Here is a 24060-nt window from a genome sequence, read left to right as displayed (position 1 = left end):
GGTGATTTATCTGTTTATCTCAAACCAACATAAAGTGAGTTCCAAAATGTGAAGTTTTCTTTTGTGAAGAGCTTTTGTGGTCACCCTTCATGATATAAAAGAGTTAAAACATAATTGGAATTTCCAGTCATGAATAATAAATTAATAAACTTTATTAAATTTATTGACACCATATTAAACAAAAAATTATAACACTAATGCCTGGTTGCACCAACAAATTTTTATCTAAGCACGTCTTAACTGAGACGTTTAAGATTAAATCCATGTGGCAATCCATTGTGGCAAGCTGAAAATTGATCTAAGACTCAATGGTGCAACGCATATATTTAATAAATTGAGCTTAATAAACGTCTTAAGCTTAAGATCTGTTGGTGCAACCAGGCATTAGTGTTATATTTTTTTGTTTAATGTGGTGTCAGTAGATTTAATAAACTTTAGTGATTTATTATTAATAATAAATAAATTATTATTATTATTATTAATTAATAAATATTTATGCAACCAGACATAAATCACTCATTTAGGCGAAGCAACGAAACACTAAAAAGATGAATCGTCATGAATCAACTTTTTGAATTCGATTCAGGAGAGTGTCAGGAGAGTTTGTAAACTAAACTGATCTCCGGCAGATGAAAATTTACATACGAAAAATGCGTTCAAAGTGCATCTTGAAGAGATGGAAAATGAAAAATTTATAACTCAGGAAATACTGACGGAAATGAGTTATATTTTTATACTCGGGGGTTTTGGAGTATGTTGAACACGAATTTCAACTCGGCGATGGACTCCAAGGTACCTGGTGCCCAGGGTGGAACTCGTTGCCTAGTGTTTTATGTTATAATAATTTAAAATCGGTCAATATCCATTACTTGATGGGTTTTGGGGGTCGCTGAGTACGAATTTCATGTCGGCGATGGTCTTCAAGTTACCTCGTGCCCAGCGTGGAACTTGTCTCCTGGATTTTTATGTTATAATCTTTTAAAATTAGTCAATAACCATTACTCGGTGGTTTTGGTGGTCGCTGAGCACGAATTTCATGACGGCGATGGTCTGTGAGGTACCTTATGCCCAGGGTGGAACTCGTCGCCTGGAGTTGTATGTTATAATCAATCAAAATCAGTCAACAACCGTTAATCGGGGGTTTCGCTGGTCGCTGAGCGCGAATATTTCATGACGACGATGGTCTCCCAGGTACGTGGTTTAATGTATTTAATTTCATGACGGCGATGGTCTGTGAGGTACCTTATGCCCAGGGTGGAACTCGTCGCCTGGAGTTGTATGTTATAATCAAAATACATACAACAAAATACATACATAAATATATACAATCAAAATCAGTCAACAACCATTAATCGGGGGTTTCGCTGGTCGCTGAGCGCGAATATTTCATGACGACGATGGTCTCCCAGGTACGTGGTTTAATGTAAATGAAAAACCTCTATTCAGCGACCTCTAAAAAACCACTCAGTAATGGTTATTAACTGATTTTGAATAATTATAACATAAAACACCAGGCAACGAATTCCACCATGGACACCAGGTACCAAGGAGACCATCGTCGTCATGAAATTCGTGCTCAGCGACCACCAAAACCCCCGAGTAGTGCTAATTGACTGATTTTGACTATAACATAAAACTCTAGGTGATGAGTTCCACCGTAAAAACAAGATACCTCCGAGATCATCACTGACATGAAATTTGTGCTTAGCGACTCCCAAAACCCCTAAGTAATAGTTGTTGACTGATTTTGAATGATTATAACGTAAAACTCCAGGCGACCAGTTCCACCGTGGGCACCAGGTATCTTGGAGACCATTGCCGTCATGAAGTTCGTGCTCAGCGGCCCCCAAAACCCCAGAGTATTGGATTTTCGACTGATTTTGAATGGTTATAACATAAAACTCTAGGCGACGTGTTCCACCCTGGGTACCAGGTACCTTGGAGTCCATCGCCGAGATGAAATTCGTGCTCAATGACCTCCAAAACCACCGAGTATAAAAATTTAACTTATTTTCGTCAGTATATCTTGAGTTATAAATTTTTCATTTTCCATCTCTTCGCGATGCACTTTGAATGCATTTCTGATATGACAATTTTTATCTGCCAGAGATCAATTTAGTTCATAAACTTTCCTAACACTCTCCTGAATCGAATGCAAAATAGGGTGGTTCGAAAAAAACTTTTTTTTTATTTCAGATCGCTATACTGCACAAAAGTTGCCATTGGTATAGACGTGGAAAAAGCACTAATTATTATTTTCTTAATTAAATTGTCTTCCGGTCGCGCAATGCCATCGAAGTTAGCAAAAATTGTGAAAACACTTAATTTTTCATATTTTTTTAAGGAGGCCAGATAATTTTAATTGCGTTCCTATACCATGAATTAACTACAAAAGGTATGTAAAATCAATATAAATGCGCTTATTATACATTTGTTTCATATCTTCCGGTCGCGCAATATAATACAAAATGAGTAAAATTAGTAGTTTTTGCAAAATTTTAAAGTTTGACTGTTTAGCACAATTTAATCATGCGACTTTTAGAGATGCTATAGTTTAATTCTATTACAATAATATATTTAAAATCCAAGCAAATAAGATAGATTTTGATATTCAAGTGGAATTCGGTCGCGCATCTTTGTCAAAAACAACAGACTACTGAGAGGCGAGGCGAAAGTGACGAATGCCTGCGAAGCGCGAGCAGCCACAAATAGAGATACATGTGGGAAGACCTCTACAATGGAGTATTTGTCTTGTCCATTACAACGCACTGTCATTCCGCCACCTTTTCCAACACTTAGAACTTAGATGGAAATATAACAGACACAATAGGATATCCGGACCAATTGGAAAGGCCCTACCTGATTGTGAAAGACTACCAGTTGCTGATTTTAATCCTATCGATTGTGAGATTCAAAAAGTTGACAAGCGTGTTCTTAGCAAGGACCGATTGTACTTGCTTGAGATATTAGAAGTCGTCAAGTTAGGACATTCTTCAGAAGACTTTGTAGTACGTGATCCTGACCCAATGTCAAAGTTGGTATCGCTGAGCGGTGCAATAATGTGGTTCTTATATAGCCGTCTCAGGAACTGTGTCCACACACTTTACTTGAAGCTTCGGTCACTAGCTTAACGCATCTTTCAGTTGCCTGTGTATGGCATGGGAAAGTATCTATACTCATAACAGGCTTGAAGTCATTGCTCACATACTGTTTTATCTCTTTATTAGTCAATGTTCTTAACAGTGGAGGGGAGTCAGTGTACTGGTGTTCCATTTAATAATTTCGTAATATTATTTAGCTTTAAAGTTTAAGTGTGGTGGTTTAAAGATTTTGATAGAGTCATTTTCCGATATTGCTTACTTTGCCCTCATGATACGCCTGAAGCCCAACTCTCGGATATGGTTTCTTTCATCAGTTACCATAGCCAAAAGTAAATTTTCGGGATGGGCAAATTAGTTCGAGATAAGCATTCCGTTGTAAAACGGGATCAACAACTTGAAGAAGCTCTTCTAGTAAGTAGCTTGTAGATTCAATGATTTTGTAATCATGTCTAGGCCCATTTGTGAATTTGTGATTTATTTTTATGGCAAACCACATAGGCATATAACATTTGAGAATGAATGTGACAATCTCTCTCAGATTTTCAGAAGGGCTGGACACACTGATGTAGAAACGCAAAACTCGGTTTGGAGCAGTAAGTCATCTTGAATGTGACATTGGGCCAGGATCACGTACTACAAAGTCTTCTGAACAATGTCCTGACTTGATGACTTCTGATATCTCAAGCAAGTACAATTTTTCCTTGCTAAGAATACGCTTGTCAACTTTTGGAATCTCATAATCAATAGGATTAAATCAATAACTGGTAGTCTTTCACAATCAGGTAGGGCCTTTCCCATTGGTCCGGAGTATCCTATTGGGCCTATTGTACTTTTATCTAAGTGTTGGAAAAGGTGGCGGAATGGTTGTTCGTTGTAGTGGAGAAGACAAATATTGCGTTGTAGAGGTATAGACCAGGGCATTTAGCACTAAAAACACCCGAATAAATAAATTTTTAAATACAGCACCTAGAGACTTGCAGTTTTTTGCATTATCTTCAGGATGACGTCAGGAAAAAAGTCTACTATTCAAAATTGGGTAGAAATGCATAATTGTATTGTAAAGTGCATAAAATGCATCCAAAATTGCAGAAATATGAAAATAAAGTCAAAATCAGAATACTAAGGAACAAAATTTATTATTTGGGGGGTTTCTGGGGTCACTAAATACGATTACGCCATCAAAACTGATCCCCGGATCACCTGGTGCCCAAGGTCACAGCAAGAGACGTCATCTTCTGGAGTTTTGATGGTTTTCGGCGTTAAATCGATGCAAACGGATTACCCACGAGTTTTAGGGGTCGCTAAATAGGAATATGATATCAGAATTGACATCCGGAGTACCTGGTGCCCAGGGTCGCTACTAAGGCACGTCATCTTCTGGAGTTTCGAGGGATTTCGGCACTAAATTGATGTAACTGAACTACTCGGGGGGTTTTTGAGGTGGTTAAACACGAAAATGCCATCAGGGCAGACCTTAGGATCACCTGGTGCCCAAGGCCACTGTAAGCGACGTCTTCTTCTGGAGTTTCGACGGCTTTTGGTATCAAATTGATGCAAACGGATTACTTACGGGTTTTTGAGGTCGCTAAATACGAATATTCCATCAACACCGACTCCCTGTGCACCTGGAGCCCAAGCTCACTGCAAGGGGCGTCCTCTTCTGGAGTTTTAGAGATTTTGGCAATGAATTGATAAAAATGGATTACTCGGGAGTTTTTGAGTCGTTAAATATGAATATGCTATCAGAACAGACCTCTCAATTACCTGGTGTCCAAGGTCATTGCAAGGGACGTCATCTTCTGGAGCTTCGAGGGCTTTCGGTATTAAATTGATGCAAATGGATTAGTTACGTGTTTTTGGAGTTACTAGACACGATTATGATATCAGAATTGAACTCCGGAGTATCTGATGATTAGGATCGCTACTAGGGTACGTCATCTTCTGGAGTTTCGAGGGTTTTCGGCATAAAATGGATGCAAATGGATTACTCGGAGGGTTTTAAGGTCGCTAAACACGAATATGCCATTAAAACAGACCCCCAGGGTCACTGCAAGGGACGTAATCTTCTGGAGTTTCGAGAAATTTCGGCATTAAATTGATGCAAATGGATTACTGAGGGGTTCTTGAGGTCGCTAAATACGATATGCCATCAGAACCGAATCCCGGAGAACCTGGTGCCCAATGTTATTGCTAGGGGCGTCATTTTCTGGAGCTTCGAGAGTCTTCGGTACTAAGTTGATGCAAACGGAATACTCACAGGTTTTTGGGGTTGCTGAACGCGAATACGTTCAGTATACGTACCTAAGGCAGGTCATCGTTTTGAAATTCCGAGGGTTTTCGGCATTGAATTGATGCAAACGGATTATTTACTGATCGGATTTTGGAGTTGTTGAACACGATTGCGTCATCAGAACAGACACCAGAGCACCTGGTACCTAGGGCACGTGATCTTCTGGAGTTTCGAGGGTTTTCGGTACCTAATTAATGCAAATGGATTACTCATGAGTTTTTGGGGTTTCTAAACATAAATACGCCATCAGAACAGACACCGTAACACCTGGTGCCTAAGGCACGTTCTCTTCTGTAGTTTCTGTAGTTTTCGGTACTAAACTAGTGCAAACGGATTACTCTTGAATTTTTGTGGTTGCTGAACATGAACATGCCATCATACCCAACCAACGCAGCATCTGGTGCCTAAGGCAGGTCATTTTCTGGAGTTTCGAGTGTTTTCGGTACTAAAATTAATGAAAATGGGTTACTCATGGGTTTCTGAGGTGCCTGAATACGAAAACGCCATCAGAACAGACACCGAAGCACCTGGTGACTAAAACACGTTATCTTTTGGAGTTTCGAGAGTTTTCGGTACTAAATTGATGAAAAATGAATTACTTTTTGGTTTTGGGGTTGTTGAACATGAATATGGCTTATATGAGGAATTCTGGAGTATCTTGCGATTACGGTAATCACTAATAACGTCAACGCATAATAACACTCATATAAAAAAAAATAAATAGATCAACATAGTAGAGTTCATATTCCGCAAACCCAAAAACCCATGAGCAATTCGTTTACATCAATTTAGTACCAACATTTTTCTAAACTCCATAAGATGATATACCTTAGGCATCAGGTCCTCCGGTGTTTGTTCTGACGGCGTATTTGTCTTCAGCAACCCCAAAATCCCATGAGTAATCCTTTTGAATCTATTTAATGCCAAATACCCTCAAAACTCCAGAGGATAACGTGCCTTAGGCCCGTATGCTCCGGTGTCTCTTCTGATGGCGTATTTATGTTTAGCAATCCCAAAAATCCCTGAGTAATTTCTTTTCATCAATTAAGTACATAAAACTTTCGAAACTCCAGAAGATGACGTGCCTTGGGCACCAGGTCCTCCGGTGTTTGTTCTGATGGGGTATTCGTATTCAGCATCCCCAAAAACCTATAAGTAATCTGTTTAAAAAAAAACTAAACGGGATAATACCCGAAGGTTGGCTGTATACCATCTAGTTAAATAAAATTAACATGAAGTAAAACCCCCTAGTGTACTCCCTAGTGTAGTTGGTATATTTAACAAAAATTCTAAAAAGTTTTTAAAAATCCAAACGGATTACGTTCAAAACGTTTTCGGACTTATCAGTCCATCATCAGTGAACTCTCTTTCCTTGCTAAATAGCCACAATGCCAAACACTGGTCAAGATGTATATTCTAACTACATGAAATTTGTGAAATAATTTGGCTTACATTGGATGCCAACTGATTAGTACTAGGTACATGATGCTCTACTCCATTAATTAAGAGATTTTTTTATTATGAATAGGTCTACATTGAAATATGTACTTACTACAGACTAAACGTAGTTCAATGTAGACCTATTCATAATAAAAAAATCTCTTTTTTAATGGAGTAGAGCATCATGTACCTAGTACTAATCCGTTGGCATCCAATGTAAGCCAAATTATTTAACAAATTTCACCATGTAGTTAGAATATACATCTTGACCAGTGTTTGGCATTGTGGCTATTTAGCAAGGACAGAGAGTTCACTGATGATGGACTGATAAGTCCGAAAACGTTTTGAACGTAATCCGTTTGGATTTTTAAAATTTTTTTAGAATTTTTATTAAATATACCAACTACACTAGGGAGTTTTACTTCATATTAATTTTATTTAATCTGTTTTAATCAATATAGTACCGAAAACCTCGCCTAGCTGATGGCGCCCCTTGCAGTGACCCTAGACACCAGGTTCTTACGATGGTCTATTTTGAAGGCATGTTAGTATTTACCGACCTTAAAAACCCCCGAGTAATTTATTTTCATCAATTTAATGCCGAAATTCCTTAAAACTTCAGAACATGACGTCCCTTGTAGTGACCTTGGGCACTAGGTGCACAGGGGGTGGGTTGTGACGGCATATTCGTATTTAGCGACCTCAAAAACCCTCCAGTAAATCCATTTACATCAATTAAATGCCGAAAGCCCTCGAAAACCCAGAAGATGACGTGCCCTAGTGGCGACCCTGGTCACCAGGTATTCCGAAGTTCAATAATGATGGCATACTCGTGTTTATCGACCCCCAAAACCCGTAAGTAATCCGTTTGTATCAATTTAATACCGAAATCCCTCAAAACTCCAGAAGATGACGTCCATTGCAGTGATCTTGGGCACCAGGTGATCCGGTGGTCTATTCTGATGGCATATTTGTGTCTAACACCTCCAAAACCCCCGAGTAATCCATTTTTATCAATTTAATGCCAAAATCCCTCAAAACTCCAGAAGAGGACGTCCATTGCAGTGACCTTGGGCTCCAGGTGCACAGGGAGTCGGTTCTGATGGCACATTCGTATTTAACGACCTTAAAAACCCTCCAGTAATCCATTTGCATCAATTAAATGCCGAAAACCCTCGAAACCCCAGAAGATGACGTGCCTTAGTAGCAACCCTGGGCACCAGGTATTTCGGAGGTCAATTCTGATGGCATATTAGTACTTAGTGGCCCCTAAAACCCGTGAGTAATCCATTTGCATCGATTTAATGCCGAAAATTATCGAAACTCCAGAAGATGACGTCTCTTGCACTGACCTTGGGCACCAGGTGATCCGAGGGTCAGTTCTGATTGCGTAATCGTATTCAGTGACCCCAAAAACCTAAGAAATAAAAAATTTTGTTCCTTAGTATACTGATTTTTACTTTATTTTTATATTTATGCAATTTTGGTTGCATTTTATGCACTTTGCAGTGCAAATATGCATTTCCACCCATTTTTGGATAGTAGACTTTTTTCCTGACGTCATCCTGAACATAATGCAAAAAACTTCAAGTCTCCAGGTGCTGTATTTAAAAATTTATTTATTTTGTGCTAAATGCCCTGGTCTAGTATTCCCAGTCTCTATTTGTGTGCGCGTGCTTCGCTGGCATTCGTCACTTTCGCCTCGTCTTCCGGTAGTCTGCTGTTTTTGACGAAGCTGCGTGACCGAATTCCTATTGAATTTCAAAATTGATCTTATATGCTTGAATTTTAAATATATTATTGTAATTGAATTAAACTAAAAAAATCTCTAAAAGTCGTATGATTAAATTGTACTAAAAAATCTACTAATTTTACTCATTTTGAATTACGTTGCGCGACCGGAAGATATGAAACAAATGTATAAAAAGTACATTTATATTAATTCTACATACTTTTAGTAGTTAACTCATGGTATAGGAACGCAATTAACACCATTTGGCCTGCTTAAACAAAACTAACTAACTAACTGCTAACTTCGATGGCATTGCGCGACCGGAAGACAATTTAATAAAAAAAAATAATAATTACATAGTACGTTTTTCACGTCTATACCAATGGCAACTTTTTTGCAAATTATTTCCCGAACAACACTGGTGCGTTTGCGGAATTAAAAGCCTAATCTAAAGTTTAAATAAAGTTTTAAAGATCGGAATCTAAAGACTAATAAAATAGCCTTACTAGACCAGGGCGCATCGGTAAAAATATTAGTACATTTGGACGTTGAGAGGTGACTCAAATTTTTTTGCAGAAATTGCTTGAAAAAACTCAAATAATAATATTTGAGTTATCCTCCCTCTCAAAAAGGTCCGGAACATTGTTTAAATAATCAAAATGTCAAAAAATGAAGGAAAAATTCGATTTTTTTCTTCGTTTTTTGATTATAACTGTAAAAGTATTCATTTCCGAGAAAAGTTGTATTTACATAAAAGTTGCGTAATTAACTTTCCTATAATATAAAATTGGTTAAATATTTAAAAAATAGTCACCCTTGTTGCAAAATAGCAATAATTGCCAAAAAAACCATACAAAAACAAGTATTCGCATTTTACGTTTTTCAACCATTTATGCTACACTTAGGACCTTCATATTTCACCCAGAAAAACTATATAACACAGTAACACAATACTGCAAATTTCATTAAGATCGTTTCAACAGATTTTGCAAAATAAATTTTGCAATCCAGCTTTCGCAAAAAAAATTCATTTTTTCAAAATATTACAGGACTAAAAATAAAGCAGATAGCAAGTTGAAATGTTTTTTTGCGTATAGAACTGTACTGTATCTTTCATTTGCAATTTGCAAAATTAAAATCAATTAACTACCACGGCGTCAGGATTTTTTTTTAAATAAACATTAATTATTGGTGCTGTGCGCAGGACAGCGGATAGTTTGCTCTGATTGGGCATTCCAATGACCTTTGATAATGATTGATACATTTTAATTTTTATTACATTTCGATATAAATAAATAAATTTGTTTATTGCAAAATAAAAACACATACTCTATCCTTTGAAATAACACTTTTTTTAGCAAAAATTTTCTTTGTTCATATATTTTAACTTAGATAATAAAAGTTTAATAATTTTTTACATATGCAATTGTTTAAACAATATTTCACAAACAATAATAAAATTAGTTTGATTTTTGTGGAATTAAAATATTAAAATACAACAAAATATAGAGTAAGAAAATAATATATTAGATAAAGATTGGAAGAAATTTTGGTGGAAATCAACTTATCTGAATCGAACACCGCTGTCCTGCGCATAGCACCAATAATTAATGTTTATTTAAAAAAAATCCTGACGCCGTGGTAGTTAATCAATTTTAATTTTACAAATTGCAAATGAAAGGTACAGTACACTTCTATATGCAAAAAAATTTCAACTTGCTATCTACTTTATTTTCATTTCTGTAACAGTTTGAAAATAGTATATTTTGCAACAAGTGCAGAAAGGTACTAATTTCTCACGAGTTTGAAAAGTTGCGGTACGAGCGCAAGCGAGTGCCACAATTCAAACGAGTGAGAAATTACCTTTCTGCACGTGTTTCACACTATACTTTTTCTACAAGCACAGTTTTTCCTAAAAATAAAAATCACAATTTCCAAACGACGATTAATTATAATAGGTACCTATGTGATAAATTTTAAACTGTATTTAATTAATACCTACTAATCAATTTAAATTCCTTATACCTAAATAAATTGCACAGAAATCAGTTAAAAAATTAATGCACTGCCTTAATTTGTTTAAATTTAAACAATTATTACACATTATTGACATTATATTTATAGTCCTGTCGCCAGGGGGGGTACAACGGCCTCCTTAATTAAGATGGACTTACCTAAGTTTTTTTTATATATTTTAACCCGCAGAATACCAATTTTTTGGGTAACAGTTGATCCGGATGTCGATAAGATTGTTATAGACAAAGAACTTGAGGAATTACATAACAGGGATTTCTCGCAAAACAAAACATCTTTTTGTATTTTTTGGATCATTCTAGGCAAAAAATGCTCTGACAAGTTTTTTCGTAGGATGCGTAGTTTTCGAGATAACCGCGGTTGAACTTTCAAAAAATCGAAAAATTGCAATTTTTGAACCCGAATAACTTTCGATTAAAAAATAAATTAGCAATTCTGCTTACCGCATTTGAAAGTTTAAGTCAAATTATATCGGTTTTGATCATTTGCATTGTTAAAAATGTATTATTTTATTGTTAAACAAAGCTATAAACACCTAGTGCGTGAGTGATGTTTTCAATGATTTCTCATTTAAAATCGAACGAGTAGGTAGAGTAGCTACAAGTGCAAGCGAGGCCATTTCTACGAAGCATGCGTTAAAACGCATGTATTAGGCACGGGAAACACTATGGGTTTATAGCTTTATTGACCAATAAAAAAATTAATTTATAGCAATGCAAATAATCAAAACCGGTACAATTTGACTTAAACTTTCAAATGCGGTAAGCAGAATTGCTACTTTATTTTTTAATCAAAAGTTATTCGGGTTCAAAAATTGCAATTTTTCGATTTTTTGAAAGTTCAACCGCGGTTATTCCGAAAACTATGCATTCTACGAAAAAACTTGTAGGAATATTTTTTGCTTAAAATGACCCAAAAAATACAAACATATGTTTTGTTTTGCGAGAAATCGCTGTTATGTAATACCTCAAGTTCTTTGTCTATAACAATCTTATCGACATCCGGATCAACTGTTACCCAAAAAATTCGTATTCTACGGGTCAAAATATATAAAAAAAAACTTGGGTAAGTCCATCTGAATTAAGGAGGCCGTTGTACCCCCCCCCCCCTGGCGACAGGACTATTATGCAGTCACGGATTTACACAAAACCTACTTCATTCGACGTCTCTTGCACATGTTGCTAAATCCTTATTGGTTATTTGATAATTATAAAATGTTTAATAAGAATAAAATTGAAAAATAAAACAGTTGTAACATCCATAATTTAGTTTCTATGCTATAGTTAAATATAATAATTGTCTTTAGGTTATATATTTGTCTAAAGTTTAACCACGGATGTAAACAGAATATAACGTTACTCAGAATGCGGTAGTCCACGGATGTAAACAGAATATAACGTTACTCAGAATGAGGTAGTCAACTGTGCAGAAAAGAACTGTGCGGCACAGAAACGTCACTTTTCTGCACACTAATGTCAAATATCTTATACTGTGAGAAAATATCAAGTTTGCTAACATAAAACCGTGCAGAAAAGTGCACTTTGAATAGTGGTTGTAGAAAAAATTAATTTTTTTTTGCGAAAGCTGGATTGCAAAATTTATTTTGCAAAATCTGTTGAACCGATCTTAATGAAATTTACAGTATTATTTTACTGTATCATAAAGTTTTTCTGGGTGAAATATGAATTTCCTAAGTGTAGCATAAATGGTTGAAAAACGTAAAATGCGAATACTTGTTTTTGTATGGTTTTTTCGCAATTATTGCTATTTTGCATCAAGGGCGACTATTTTTTTAATTTTTAGCTAATTCTATATTGTAGAAAATTTAATTACGCAACTTTTATGTCAGTACAGCTTTTCTCGGAAATGAATACTTTTAAAGTTATAATCAAAAAACGAAGAAAAAAATCGAATTTTTCCTTCATTTTTTGACATTTTAATTATTTTATCAATGTTCCGGACCTTTTTGAGAGGGAGGATAACTCAAATATTATTATTTGAGTTATTTTCAAGCAATTTCTGCAAAAAAATTTAACCCTTAAGTACTAACATCTTAAATCAATGGCGCAAACACTAACTAACCGCCTAACAGACGGGTTTCACATTTTACTGGTTATTTTTCTTTTGTTAAATAGTATAATGCAAAAAAATATTTCGATGACTTACTGAAAGTATTACTTATCTAAAAAGCACAGTAATTGATCTAGTTTTTCTGTATTTATTAAACTACAAAACATTATAACAAGAATGGAAGGATTGTTTGTGTGACTTTTTATTCCTGAAAAAAAGTGGGATAAAAATGAAACAAATTAAAGAATTTTGATAAAAATTTACAATCGAGTTAAACAAAGAGTAATAAACATGAAAATAAAAAAAAATTTAAAAAATATTAAAACAAAAAAAAACTGACAGGCACTAAAATTTGTACAGTGTAGCAATGGTAGTCAGTGGCAACATTTTCATCACAAATTGATCCCACTTCGCTTACGTCGTCTTCTACCTCATCAAGTCATTTCAAAAGAGTTTCCTCATAGTCTTTATCCCCTTATTTGAACTTTTTGACGAACTGGGGCACATTATGTTAAATGACGAACTGGGCACAAACACTAACACCCCGTCTATTAGACGGAAATCACACTTTGAGTCTAAATATCTTTCGAATAACAACCTGCAGCAAATTGCTGAATTCAATACTAGTAAATAACAACCCAACTTGAAAAGTCATAAACGGAAGACCTTCAAATTTTTCTAGGAAGGGAAATATCCCACTTTCAACAAACGATGCCGTCTGAGAGACGGTGAATTAGTACTTAAGGGTTAAGTCACCTCTCAACGTCCATCTCAAAACAGATGGGCCCTGGACTATACAGTTTCAAACGATTATTCAGGAATCTTCTTCCCAAATACATTTTAATTTGAGTAAGTTATCAAATAATTATACCCGACAGATAAGTTTAAATTAGTAAAGAAAGTTTCAGGTTGCCTGTTTTTAGTAAATAGTTTTCATTTGGAAAGTCTGCTGTTGCACATTATGTAAATATGAAGCAATTTAAAGTTTAGTAACTCGTAATTGCCAGAGAAGCCACCTTGGTTAATTGCGTCAACTGTATAATGATGTCATAGTCTGTAGCTTTTATTTCGACTGGGAAACTTCGGTCGACGGGTAATGCAATCAAGAGTCGTTGTTTCTAACTCTGTGAGGAGTAGAAGTATTCATAAAAAATACCCGAGTAGAGAAACATGATTATTCATACATTAACTAAAAAGATAATAGTAGGGGAGGAAAGTATGCTAAATGTGCAGTCACTCGAGCGTTATGGAGACCTATTGGGTAGTGAAGATTAGGTCCTAAAACCAAAAACAGTTAAGGAAAGTTTTCTATTTAAGTGGGGACTTTCCATTTTTTAAAATCATTTTTCCATTTCCAACAATCGTTTTTTCCGATTATAGCGCCATCTATTCATAATTGGAAAAAACGTGTCGAATAAAAGTTTCTTATTTTTACGTAAGGAATCCAAATCTGCAAAAAAATTGGGGCTTCTATTTAGAATTTTAAAGTTACCCCCACCCCTATTCCGTGGGGGCCGTGTTTGATGTCATTCGATAAATTTTTTAAAAATATTGAACACGTGTATTTTGCAATTCGATCTGATGTTCATTTAGCGAAATATCGGGGTGCTCCTATTTAAAATTTTAAATCTACCGCTCACCCCTCTCTGTGTGGGGTCGTGTTTAGTATCATTCGATAAATTTTTGAAAAATATTAAACACGTATTTTTTAATTTTTCGATCTGACATTTATTACTTGAAATATTCGCTATTTTCTTGTGAAACTTTGTGACACCCATTTGCTTACGTTCCGCTCAAACCGTCAGATTTTTCAAATATACACTGTTTTGCATGTACTTAACTTACCTTATCTTAATCTGACGATTTCGAGTTTTTCTAAGGAGTTTTTCCATCTGTCATTCATTTCGCGAAATATTCGCTTTTCTTTTGTGAAACTTTGGGACCCCCCTACTTCCTTACGCCCCGCTCAAATCGTCAGATTTTTAAATATACACTGTTATGTATGTACTTCACTTACCTTATCTTTATCTGACGATTTCGAATTTTTTAAGGATAGTCATTTTTTCAGGCCCCCTTAACGAACGCCTCTGTATTAACCCTAGAATACGGGACCGTTTTTGCCAAACGTAAATACGGGGCTATCGTAAATTTTACTACTCCATAGAAAAAAGCCTATATTTTTTATTTTGAATTTTTTATTCAGTGTATAGAAAACAATTGAGATTCTTAGAATAAAAATAAAAGCATAAAATTATGAAACAAACATAATTTGGGCAATTTTAGGAACTTAGGGTACAAAATATCTCCTCGGTGTTCTCCGCAAATTGGCTTCTTGCACTCCTTGCAATAGTTGATGGTCATGCGCCTATTTTTGCCTGGACAGTAGAAACAAGTCTTCCTCATCTTTTTCTGGGTCATATTCGCATCATCTCCTTTAGTTATATTGAGGATTTCAGCTATTTCTTGGCGAATATTTCGAAGTAAACTTGCGGGGTTGTATCTGTTTTATTATCGCCATGACTATAACTGCTATCGGAGCCATAGGATTCAGTTTCCAAATTGTCCTCTTCCCAGTCACTATCACTATTTTCAAACGGATCTGGATCACTCTCTTCCCCGTTCATAATACGTGCCGTTTCCTCCTCCAGTTGTTTTGCGGACCAAAACTTTGTATTTGGCATTCTAATAAGAAAAGTTCAAAGATTAATAGTCCAGGGCGCATCTGTTTTGAGACGGACGTTGAGAGGTGACTCAAATTTTTTTGCAGAAATTGCTTGAAAATAAATCAAATACATAAACGGTTGCGTAATTAAATTTTCTACAATATAGAATTAGTTAAAAATTTAAAAAATAGTCACCCTAGTTGCAAAATAGCAATAATTGCGAAAAAACCATACAAAAACAAGTATTCGCATTTTACGTTTTTCAACCACTTATGCTACACTTAGGACCTTCATATTTCACTTAGAAAAACTTTGTAATACATTAAAACAATACTGTAAATTTGATTAAGATCGGTTCAATAGATTTTGCAAAATAAGTTTTGCAATCCAGCTTTCGCAAAAAAAATTCATTTTTTCAAAATGTTACAGGACTGAAAATAAAGCAGATAGCAAGTTGAAATTTTTTTGCTTATAGAAGTGTACTGTACCTTTCATTTGCAGTTTTCAAAATTAAAATCGATTAATTGCCACGGCGTCAGAAAATTTTTGAAATAAACAATAATTTTTGGTGCTACGCGCAGGACAGCGGTGTTCGATTCACACAAGTTGATTTCCAAGAAAAATTTCTTCCAATCTTTATCTAATATATTATTTTGTTACTCTATATTTTGTTGTATTTTAATATTTTAATTCCACAAAAATCAAACTAATTTTATTATTGCTTGTGAAATATTGTTTAAACAATTGTATATGTTTAAAAATAATAAACTTTTATTATTTAAGGTAAAATATATGAACAAACAAAGTTTTTGCTAATAAAAGTGTTATTTCAAAGGATAGAGTATGTGTATTTATTTTGCAATAAACAAATTTATTTATTTATATCGAAATGTAATAAAAATTAAAATGTATCAATCATTATCAAACATCACTGGAATGCCCAATCAGAGCAAACTATCCGCTGTCCTGCGCGTAGCACCAATAATTAATGTTTATTTAAAAAAATTCCTGACGCCGTGATGTTAATCGATTTTAATTTTGCAAAATTGCAAATGAGAGGTACAGTACACTTCTATGTGCAAAAAAATTTTCAACTTGCTATCTGCTTTATTTTCGGTCCTGTGACATTTTAAAAAAATGAATTTTTTTTACGAAAGCTGGATTGCAAAATTTATTTTGCAACATCTATTGCATCGATCTTAATAAAATTTACAGCATTGTTTTACTGTATCATAAAGTTTTTCAGGGTGAAATATTAAGGTCCTAAGTGTAGCATAAATGGTTGAAAAACGTAAAATGCCAATACTTGTTTTTGTATGTTTTTTTCACAATTATTGCTATTTTGCAACAAGGGTGACTATTTTTTAAATTTTTAAAAAATTTTATATTGTAGGAAATTTAATTACGCAACTCTTATGTCAGTACAACTTTTCCCGGAAATGAATACTTTTAAAGTTATAATCAAAAAACCAAGAAAAAAATCGAATTTTTCCTTAATTTTTTGACATTTTGATTATTTAAACAATGTTCCGGACCTTTTTGAGAGGGAGGATAACTCAAATATTATTATTTGATTTATTTTCAAGCAATTTCTGTAAAAAAATTTGAGTCACCTCTCAACGTCCAAATGTACTAATATTTTTACAGATGCGCCCTGGTCTATAAATAGTATATTATGGAATGAGAATGAAAAAACAATTTAGCTTAATTTTTTGTTACTAAAACACTTAAAATCAAAATACAAACAATAATAGCCAGCTGATTTATGATATGACATAAACACGGGACTGTCGTAAAATTTACGGATCAAGCGACGAAAAATGGTCTTAGAGTTGGAAATTAAAACAACCTTCTGCTAAATTATCAAGCTCGATACTAATGTAGAAGGTACTCAATTGGGGAAGTCGTTAGAATAAACGAGAGTGGACAAAAATGCCCAATGTATTATGAACGTCGTAAAATTTACGAATGACCCGTATTCTAGGGTTGAGATCCAAAATGTGGTAGGGGTACATTTACAGGGTACAAAGTTTCTCCCCGTATAATAATCTGACGCGCTCGAGTTACTGCAAAAATTCCCGCTTGGGCTCCCCTACCATAATAAATACAAACAGACATTCGAATGGGTTAACTATCTAATAGGGAACTTGCATAAATTTTTAAATATTAAAATGCTATTAAAAAACATAAGGTAACATGATCTTAAAACGCTTGCATGCGAAAAAAACAAATATCTTTAACCCGTACGCTAACTACGACGCTTTGAAAATGATTTAAAATTCAAATATCTCAGGAGGCTCTTGAACGTCCTTCTATTGGTCCGACGTCACGGGCCACAACAACAACGCGATTAGGGTAGGTATCACGGGTATATTACATTTTAATCGTCTTTAATGGAAAATTCCTAGGTATTATTTATGTTCATCTTATATATTGTAATAAGTAGTTCCCCAATCAGCTTAGTTTTAAACTGAAATTGATAAAGTTGAGTGCTACTTTGTAAAGAGTTTAAAACGCATAATATGACGGACAAGGTTAAGTCTGACAACTTACCTACCGTTGATGTCTTCATGGTAGCAACTTTTTTAAAAAGTAGTGAAAGCTATTCTATTGGAGAAATGCGAGGTGTCAAGGCAAATAAGTAAGAGTTATTAATAAGCATGTTTAAACAGTTTATAACAATAGTTTGGTACCATTATATTATAGTATACGGTTTACCCCGTGGGTTTGATCTACTTACCTCTAATCGAAGGATTTCGTATATCCTGGAAAAGATTATGGTGTAATTTGCATTATAATAAAGATTATATTTTATTGTAATGTTTATTAGTACCTACTGGAGCCTTTCAATATTGTGTTCAAAGCCTTCTGAGAAACGATTATGGTGATTAGCAGACGTACCGATAGAACGTGTACATAGCCAACAAAATTCTTCTTTACAAAGTTAATAATACGCATAAATAAGAAGAATCATTATTGTAATTTTACAAATTAATATCTTTATCATCTCAGCTTATACTTACACCGCATCCCTCGGTAGACCGCAAGCTATAGTAGAAACCCGACTGTAGACCGCATACTATAGTAGCACCAATACTTTTTAGTTACTCTTACTTTTATTACTAAAAGTTTTGTTTATTTTTAAGTCACTTGTTTCTTCTTTGTTCTTCAACACAAGAAACGACAAAAGTAATTTCATAAAAATGAACATTTTGATACATGACAACAGAGATAAAATGTTAATATTTTGCCTGTCACAGAAAAAATAATTTTTGCCACAGAGTAAAACAAGATATTTCAACTATATTATTTATCTATGGGCAAACTGCATTAAATGCAATAGCCCACCGAACGGGCAAATGATACTAGTGGCCTATGACGTCAGACCGCAGCTCTTGCTTTTGAAGTTGTTTGAAACGGAAATTTTAGGCGCGGAACTTTGATCAGATGTTGTACGTACACTATTCATTGTTAAGACGTAATATTTTGAATATAACATTTTAAAACATAAATTAACAATTTTATGCAAAAAAATTTTTTAGTGCAAGTTCTCTATTGAATCTTTTTTTATAACCTAATTTTTATTTTTTAGCAACGAGGAAAACTTTTCTTTCTTTTCTGAGGAAAACGAAAAGGACTTCTCAATATGCAGTCACATTCTGTGCAGTAAAAGTTCGTAGTACTGAAATCTGAGTAAAGATATAAATGAAAAAGACAGTTTATATTTCCGTTCAATTCAGAGGCGATGCAAAATCTCTAGAAAGATGTTTCTGTCTTACAAACTTCTTCAGTAGAGCTGTCACTGTCTTCTGTAGAGTTCTTTTCGTTTTCTATATTCGTCGTCTCTTGTTCTTATAAATTATAAAAGGCAGCGATTAAGGATATACCAGAAAGAAGTTCCAGCAAGAAAAGTTTCCAGATTTAAATAACTATTTGCTATTTTAATTTTTATTTTCGCTTTTCTATAAGGGATGTCGCAGGAAGCGTCCCAAAAGTGGATGTTAAATTATTTTTAAAATTCCATTTAAAATAGACAGTTGGTTTCGTTTTGCTTTAGAGATGTGCAGGCAGCTCTACTGAAGAAGTCTGTAAGGCAGAAACAGCTGTCTAGACATTTTCCATCGTCTCTGAATCGAAAGGAAACATAAAGTGTCTATTTCATTTCTACCTTTACTCAGATTTGAGTACTAGGAACTTTCTTTCTGACCTTTCCCTAGACAAATTAAAGCGGAATGTGACTGCATATTGTAGAGTCTTTTTCTTTTTGTATTTTTCTTATAAATTGTAAAAGGCAGAGATTAAGGACGTGTCAGAAAGAAGTTTTTGCATATTTTTAGATTTTCTACAGGGACCAAATTATAGAGGGTGGCACCTTTTCAAATTGACACCCTGTAGGATGTATATGTATAATAAAAGATACAATTTTATCTGTATGACATATAAATTTAAAAATTCATATTTATACTAATTATTATTTTCCTTAATTTTTAGGTTCCGGGCGGTATGAAACGAAGAGTTTTAAGGTGGTACGATTACTCATGGTCAAGAGGACGTATACAAGGTGGAGGAGATATTAATACAGCCTTGGGGCTGCTTCCAGATAAACTTAAAACTGAGCTTGCCTTACATGTCAATTTAAGTGTTTTGAAAAAAGTAAGTAGATACTTAATATAATTTTATTATTGTTTGTTTGTGATTTGATATATTAAAACGAAAACTATTTTTTAGGATTTAAATGATATTTATACAGTAGTCCCTGTAAGTGGTATCCATAAAGAAAACTTTTTTATTATTAATTTAACGAATAAAAGTTATTCTTTATAATCTGCATAGTCCAAAACCCAACATTCAACCATCAGATATCAAATTTTATGAATGTTATACGAGGTAAGTTTGAATTTCACTCAAGAGTAAAGCTGTTTTATTTTTCACAATATTGGAAATTGCTATTACGAAAAGTTGTTTGGAATTAAAAACTATATTCTAATATGCAATTACATCCTTCTAATAAAAAATTTGAAAAATTATGGATAAGTAACTAACATTATTTTCAGTTATTTCAATAATTCTGATAACTCTTTTATTATTAATTTTATGAAAAAAGTGATTCTTAATAAAAAGTTCTGGATGATCTAAAACCCAAAATACAACCATATTATATCAAATTTTATCCATTTTATACGAGGTATGTCAAAAAAGATAATTTTAGATCAAAAGAAAGTACCTTTATAGTTCAAAATAGTTCATATTTCATACTGAAAAATATTTTTTAATTCTAAATAACTTTTCATAATAACAATTTTCGATATTATGAAAAATAAACGTATACTCTTGAGCGAAATTCATATTTTTTAACATACCTCGTACAAAATTGATAATAATTGACATAAGATGGTTGTATTTTAGGTTTTAGACCATGTAGAACTTTGATTAAGAATCACTTTTTTTCGTAAAATTAATAATAAAAGAGTTATCTGAATTGAAATAACTGAAAATAATGTTAGTTATCCATAATTATTAAAAAAAAAATTTTTCATTTTTACTTTGGGCTAATTAGCAAAATACAAGGAAAATTTATTTACCAGCAATTTTATTGCTGGAATCGAATCTTATGATTGTATATATTAAAAATATAGGTATGCAAATTCCGCAGATACTGTGCTACTTTTTTTACAAACAAAATAGCGTCCGAAAATCGTGTTTTTTTTTTCAATTTTTGCTCTATAACTCCTAAGATTTTAACTTTACACCAAAAACACCCAAATAAAAATTCACCGTAATTAAATTCTGCATAGAGACGTGTTTTTTCCGATTTATTTTGTCAAAAATTTCCCCCGGAAAATGCGGGTTTTTCCAACAAAATCATTAATTTTCAACTGAAATTTTAGATAAGTAATTGTTTATCAATAATTAAATAACTTGGTAACATAGAAGCTCTTTTTGCATAGATTATAATTCCAGAAGCCGATTGAAATTAAATAAACAGTTTAGCAACAATTGAATTGTTAATTTAAAATTTACGGTCGCATACTAGAATATAGATTTTAATTTCAAACAACTTTTCATAATAGCAATTTTCAATATTGTGAAAAATAAAGCTACTTTACTCTTAAGTGAAATTGAAACTTTTTGACATACCTCGTATAATATTAAAAAAATTTGATATTTGATGGTTAAATCTTAGATTTTGGACCATGAAGAGCTTTTTATGAAGAATAACTTTTTTTCGTAAAATTAATAATAAAAAAGTTTTCCATATGGATACAACTTACAGGGACATACTCTATACATACTCTATATGTTTTGATACTAATTTTCTAAATCAAAAATCAATATTTAACACCAATTATAAAAAATAATTCCTAGAAAGGGTATTATAAGGGTTAATATGGATTTTGTAATAGTTAATGAAACCATGATTGAAAAGACGTCGTCTTCTCAAGCATGGTCATTCCGTCGTCAAATCAAAAATGATTGTTCGTGATGTTCGAGTTTATTGGAGTGTACCATTGTCTAGCTATTGACGTGAGGGAACCATTGTCTGCTTATACCCCAATCCTACTCTACATAATAATGCGACAAGAGGCAAACAAGACCATGCTAAAAATTAAAAGTACAATTTAGAAAATTTCAGAGATAAAAAGGGTAAAACAGTTGTATCAAAAGCTTAAGAAGTTAGCTAGAGAAGTTAGCTTCGAGGAAATTAGAAAATAACTGAGCAATACCAAAATTACCAAAAACATGTCTAGACCAGGTATCGGAAAAAAATCTTAGGCATGAATAAAAAAGAAGAATAAAGAAAACCATGTAGACGTCAAATGGGAAACATGCAAAAAACTGCTTAACACAGCAAATCCCTTAGATAATAAAAAATATAAAGAACAACACGCTAGAGTAGGAAATATAGTAAAGAAACAGCAAATTTCATGTTGGGGAAGAAATTGAAAAAAAAATAAATACTTACATTGGAGGAAGTAGAACTACGGAAGCTAGACAGTTTTACTGACCTTGAAATCAGAAAAATTAAAGGATTTAATATTACCAATTACATTTAAAAAATGGGACGGTCTCTTCTCTAATCTCTCGACTTTAAATAAGCCATACAATTAGATCTTCAGCATTACTTGTAAAAGTTTCCAAAGGAGAAGTTAAAGCGATTTGTTTTCTGAGATCTAGAAAGTTTCCGGAATCAGGGAAAGTCCCCTCCGAACTTTTAAAATATGGTACGACAAGCTTTTCAAACATTAAGCGGATATTTTTTAGATGTATATAAATATGATGAATGACTATGATTATTTCATTCATAGCAGATTCTGACCAATAGAAAGCTACAGAAATAAAAATTAAAGTGACTATTTCACTAGACTGTTTTTAACTGATAAAACTTCATAGCAACGCATCGGTTCCTACTGACAAAACTCCTTAGCGACGTGATTTCTCAGCGACAAAATTATGACAGATCCGTCACGAAAGTGTCTGGTAATAACAAATAAATAAAGATTATATTCCGTTGATATGGTGCATTAATTGTCTCGTGAAATGGTCTTGTCGAATATCATTCGAGAGAAAATTATTTACCGGCAGAATTTTCTACTGGTTTCATTCAAGTTCGTTGCCTTTTGGTAATTTTCGCTTATGAAATTTTGACAAAATCACTCGACTGACGTCTCGTGATTTAAGTCAAAATTTAATTCGCGAAAATTGCCAGGCAACAAACTTTCATACCATTCGAAAATATTGCCGGCAAAATTTTCTCTCTTGTGATATTTTTTTTTAATGTTTATTAGGCAATCTTTTATAACATATAACAATAGGCACATTTAGAAATAATGACATGAAGAGATTGTGACCAGCGCCACACATCTCTATAGAGCTAATATAAAATTACTGTATTAAATATATTAATTTAGCTACTGTAACAATATTAATGTCTGTGCGGTAAATCTAATGATGTCTGTCTCTTTAACCGTTTTGTTTCCTGACTGTTGTCTAACAAATTAATTGCAAGCACATTCACGTGGCTTTCAAGACGTAAGATGTATTTTGCACTTAACTCCACTATCACTTCACTGACGGTTTTAGTTTCCAGATCATTGTAAATATCCCAGTTAGTAACAAACCACGGAGCATCGATTATTGAACGTAACACCTTGGACTGAAATCTCTCAATTATGGATACATTCGACTTGGATGCTGTTCCCCAGAGCTGCAGACCATATGCCCAGACTGATTTGAATATTGTGTTCTAGACTAGCAGTTTATTTCTTGTCGTGAGCTTAGACTTACGCCCTAGAAGCCAACAATGCTTACTAAATTTTATGCCCAGTTGTTTCCGTTTGTGCCATATATGGGTTCTCCAGGTTAATCCCCTGTCCAAGTGCATGCCCAGATATTTTACAGAGGTAACTGAGGGAATTTATTTATTTAACATGCTCTACAGGCCTTGGAGGCCTAGGGCTTTACAACTTAACAATAACAATTTTACATAATACAAATGACAATATATACTAATGTCTTATATTTGTTATATAATTTGATTTAATGTCTATGTAAAAATTGCTGCACTATGTTTCTCCACTGTATCCTGTTTTTCGCTTTCTCTTTCCAGTCTGTAATTTCCATCGATCCTATATCTTCTTGAAACTTTTCGTGCCATCTTTTTCTTGGTCTACCTCGTCTCCTTGTCCCAACTGGTTTTCTTAATAGTATCTTCTTTGGCATTCTTGACCT

At 33.7% G+C, this 24060-nt stretch overlaps 1 protein-coding gene across 1 annotated transcript in view; it reads left to right on the top strand.

The window, feature by feature from the left end:
* Nucleotides 1–24060, top strand: part of LOC126882573 (uncharacterized) — a 481344-nt gene that overhangs the window by 334181 nt on the left and 123103 nt on the right. Inside the window, exon 11 of the mRNA XM_050647545.1 lies at nt 19822–19983. Within this exon, the coding sequence (XP_050503502.1) occupies nt 19822–19983 (162 nt within the window). The remainder of the gene's footprint in view (nt 1–19821; nt 19984–24060) is intronic.

Source organism: Diabrotica virgifera, chromosome 3 (genome assembly GCF_917563875.1).
Source record: "Diabrotica virgifera virgifera chromosome 3, PGI_DIABVI_V3a".
NCBI lineage: Eukaryota > Metazoa > Arthropoda > Insecta > Coleoptera > Chrysomelidae > Diabrotica > Diabrotica virgifera.
This window is presented reverse-complemented; position numbering and strand designations above follow the sequence as displayed.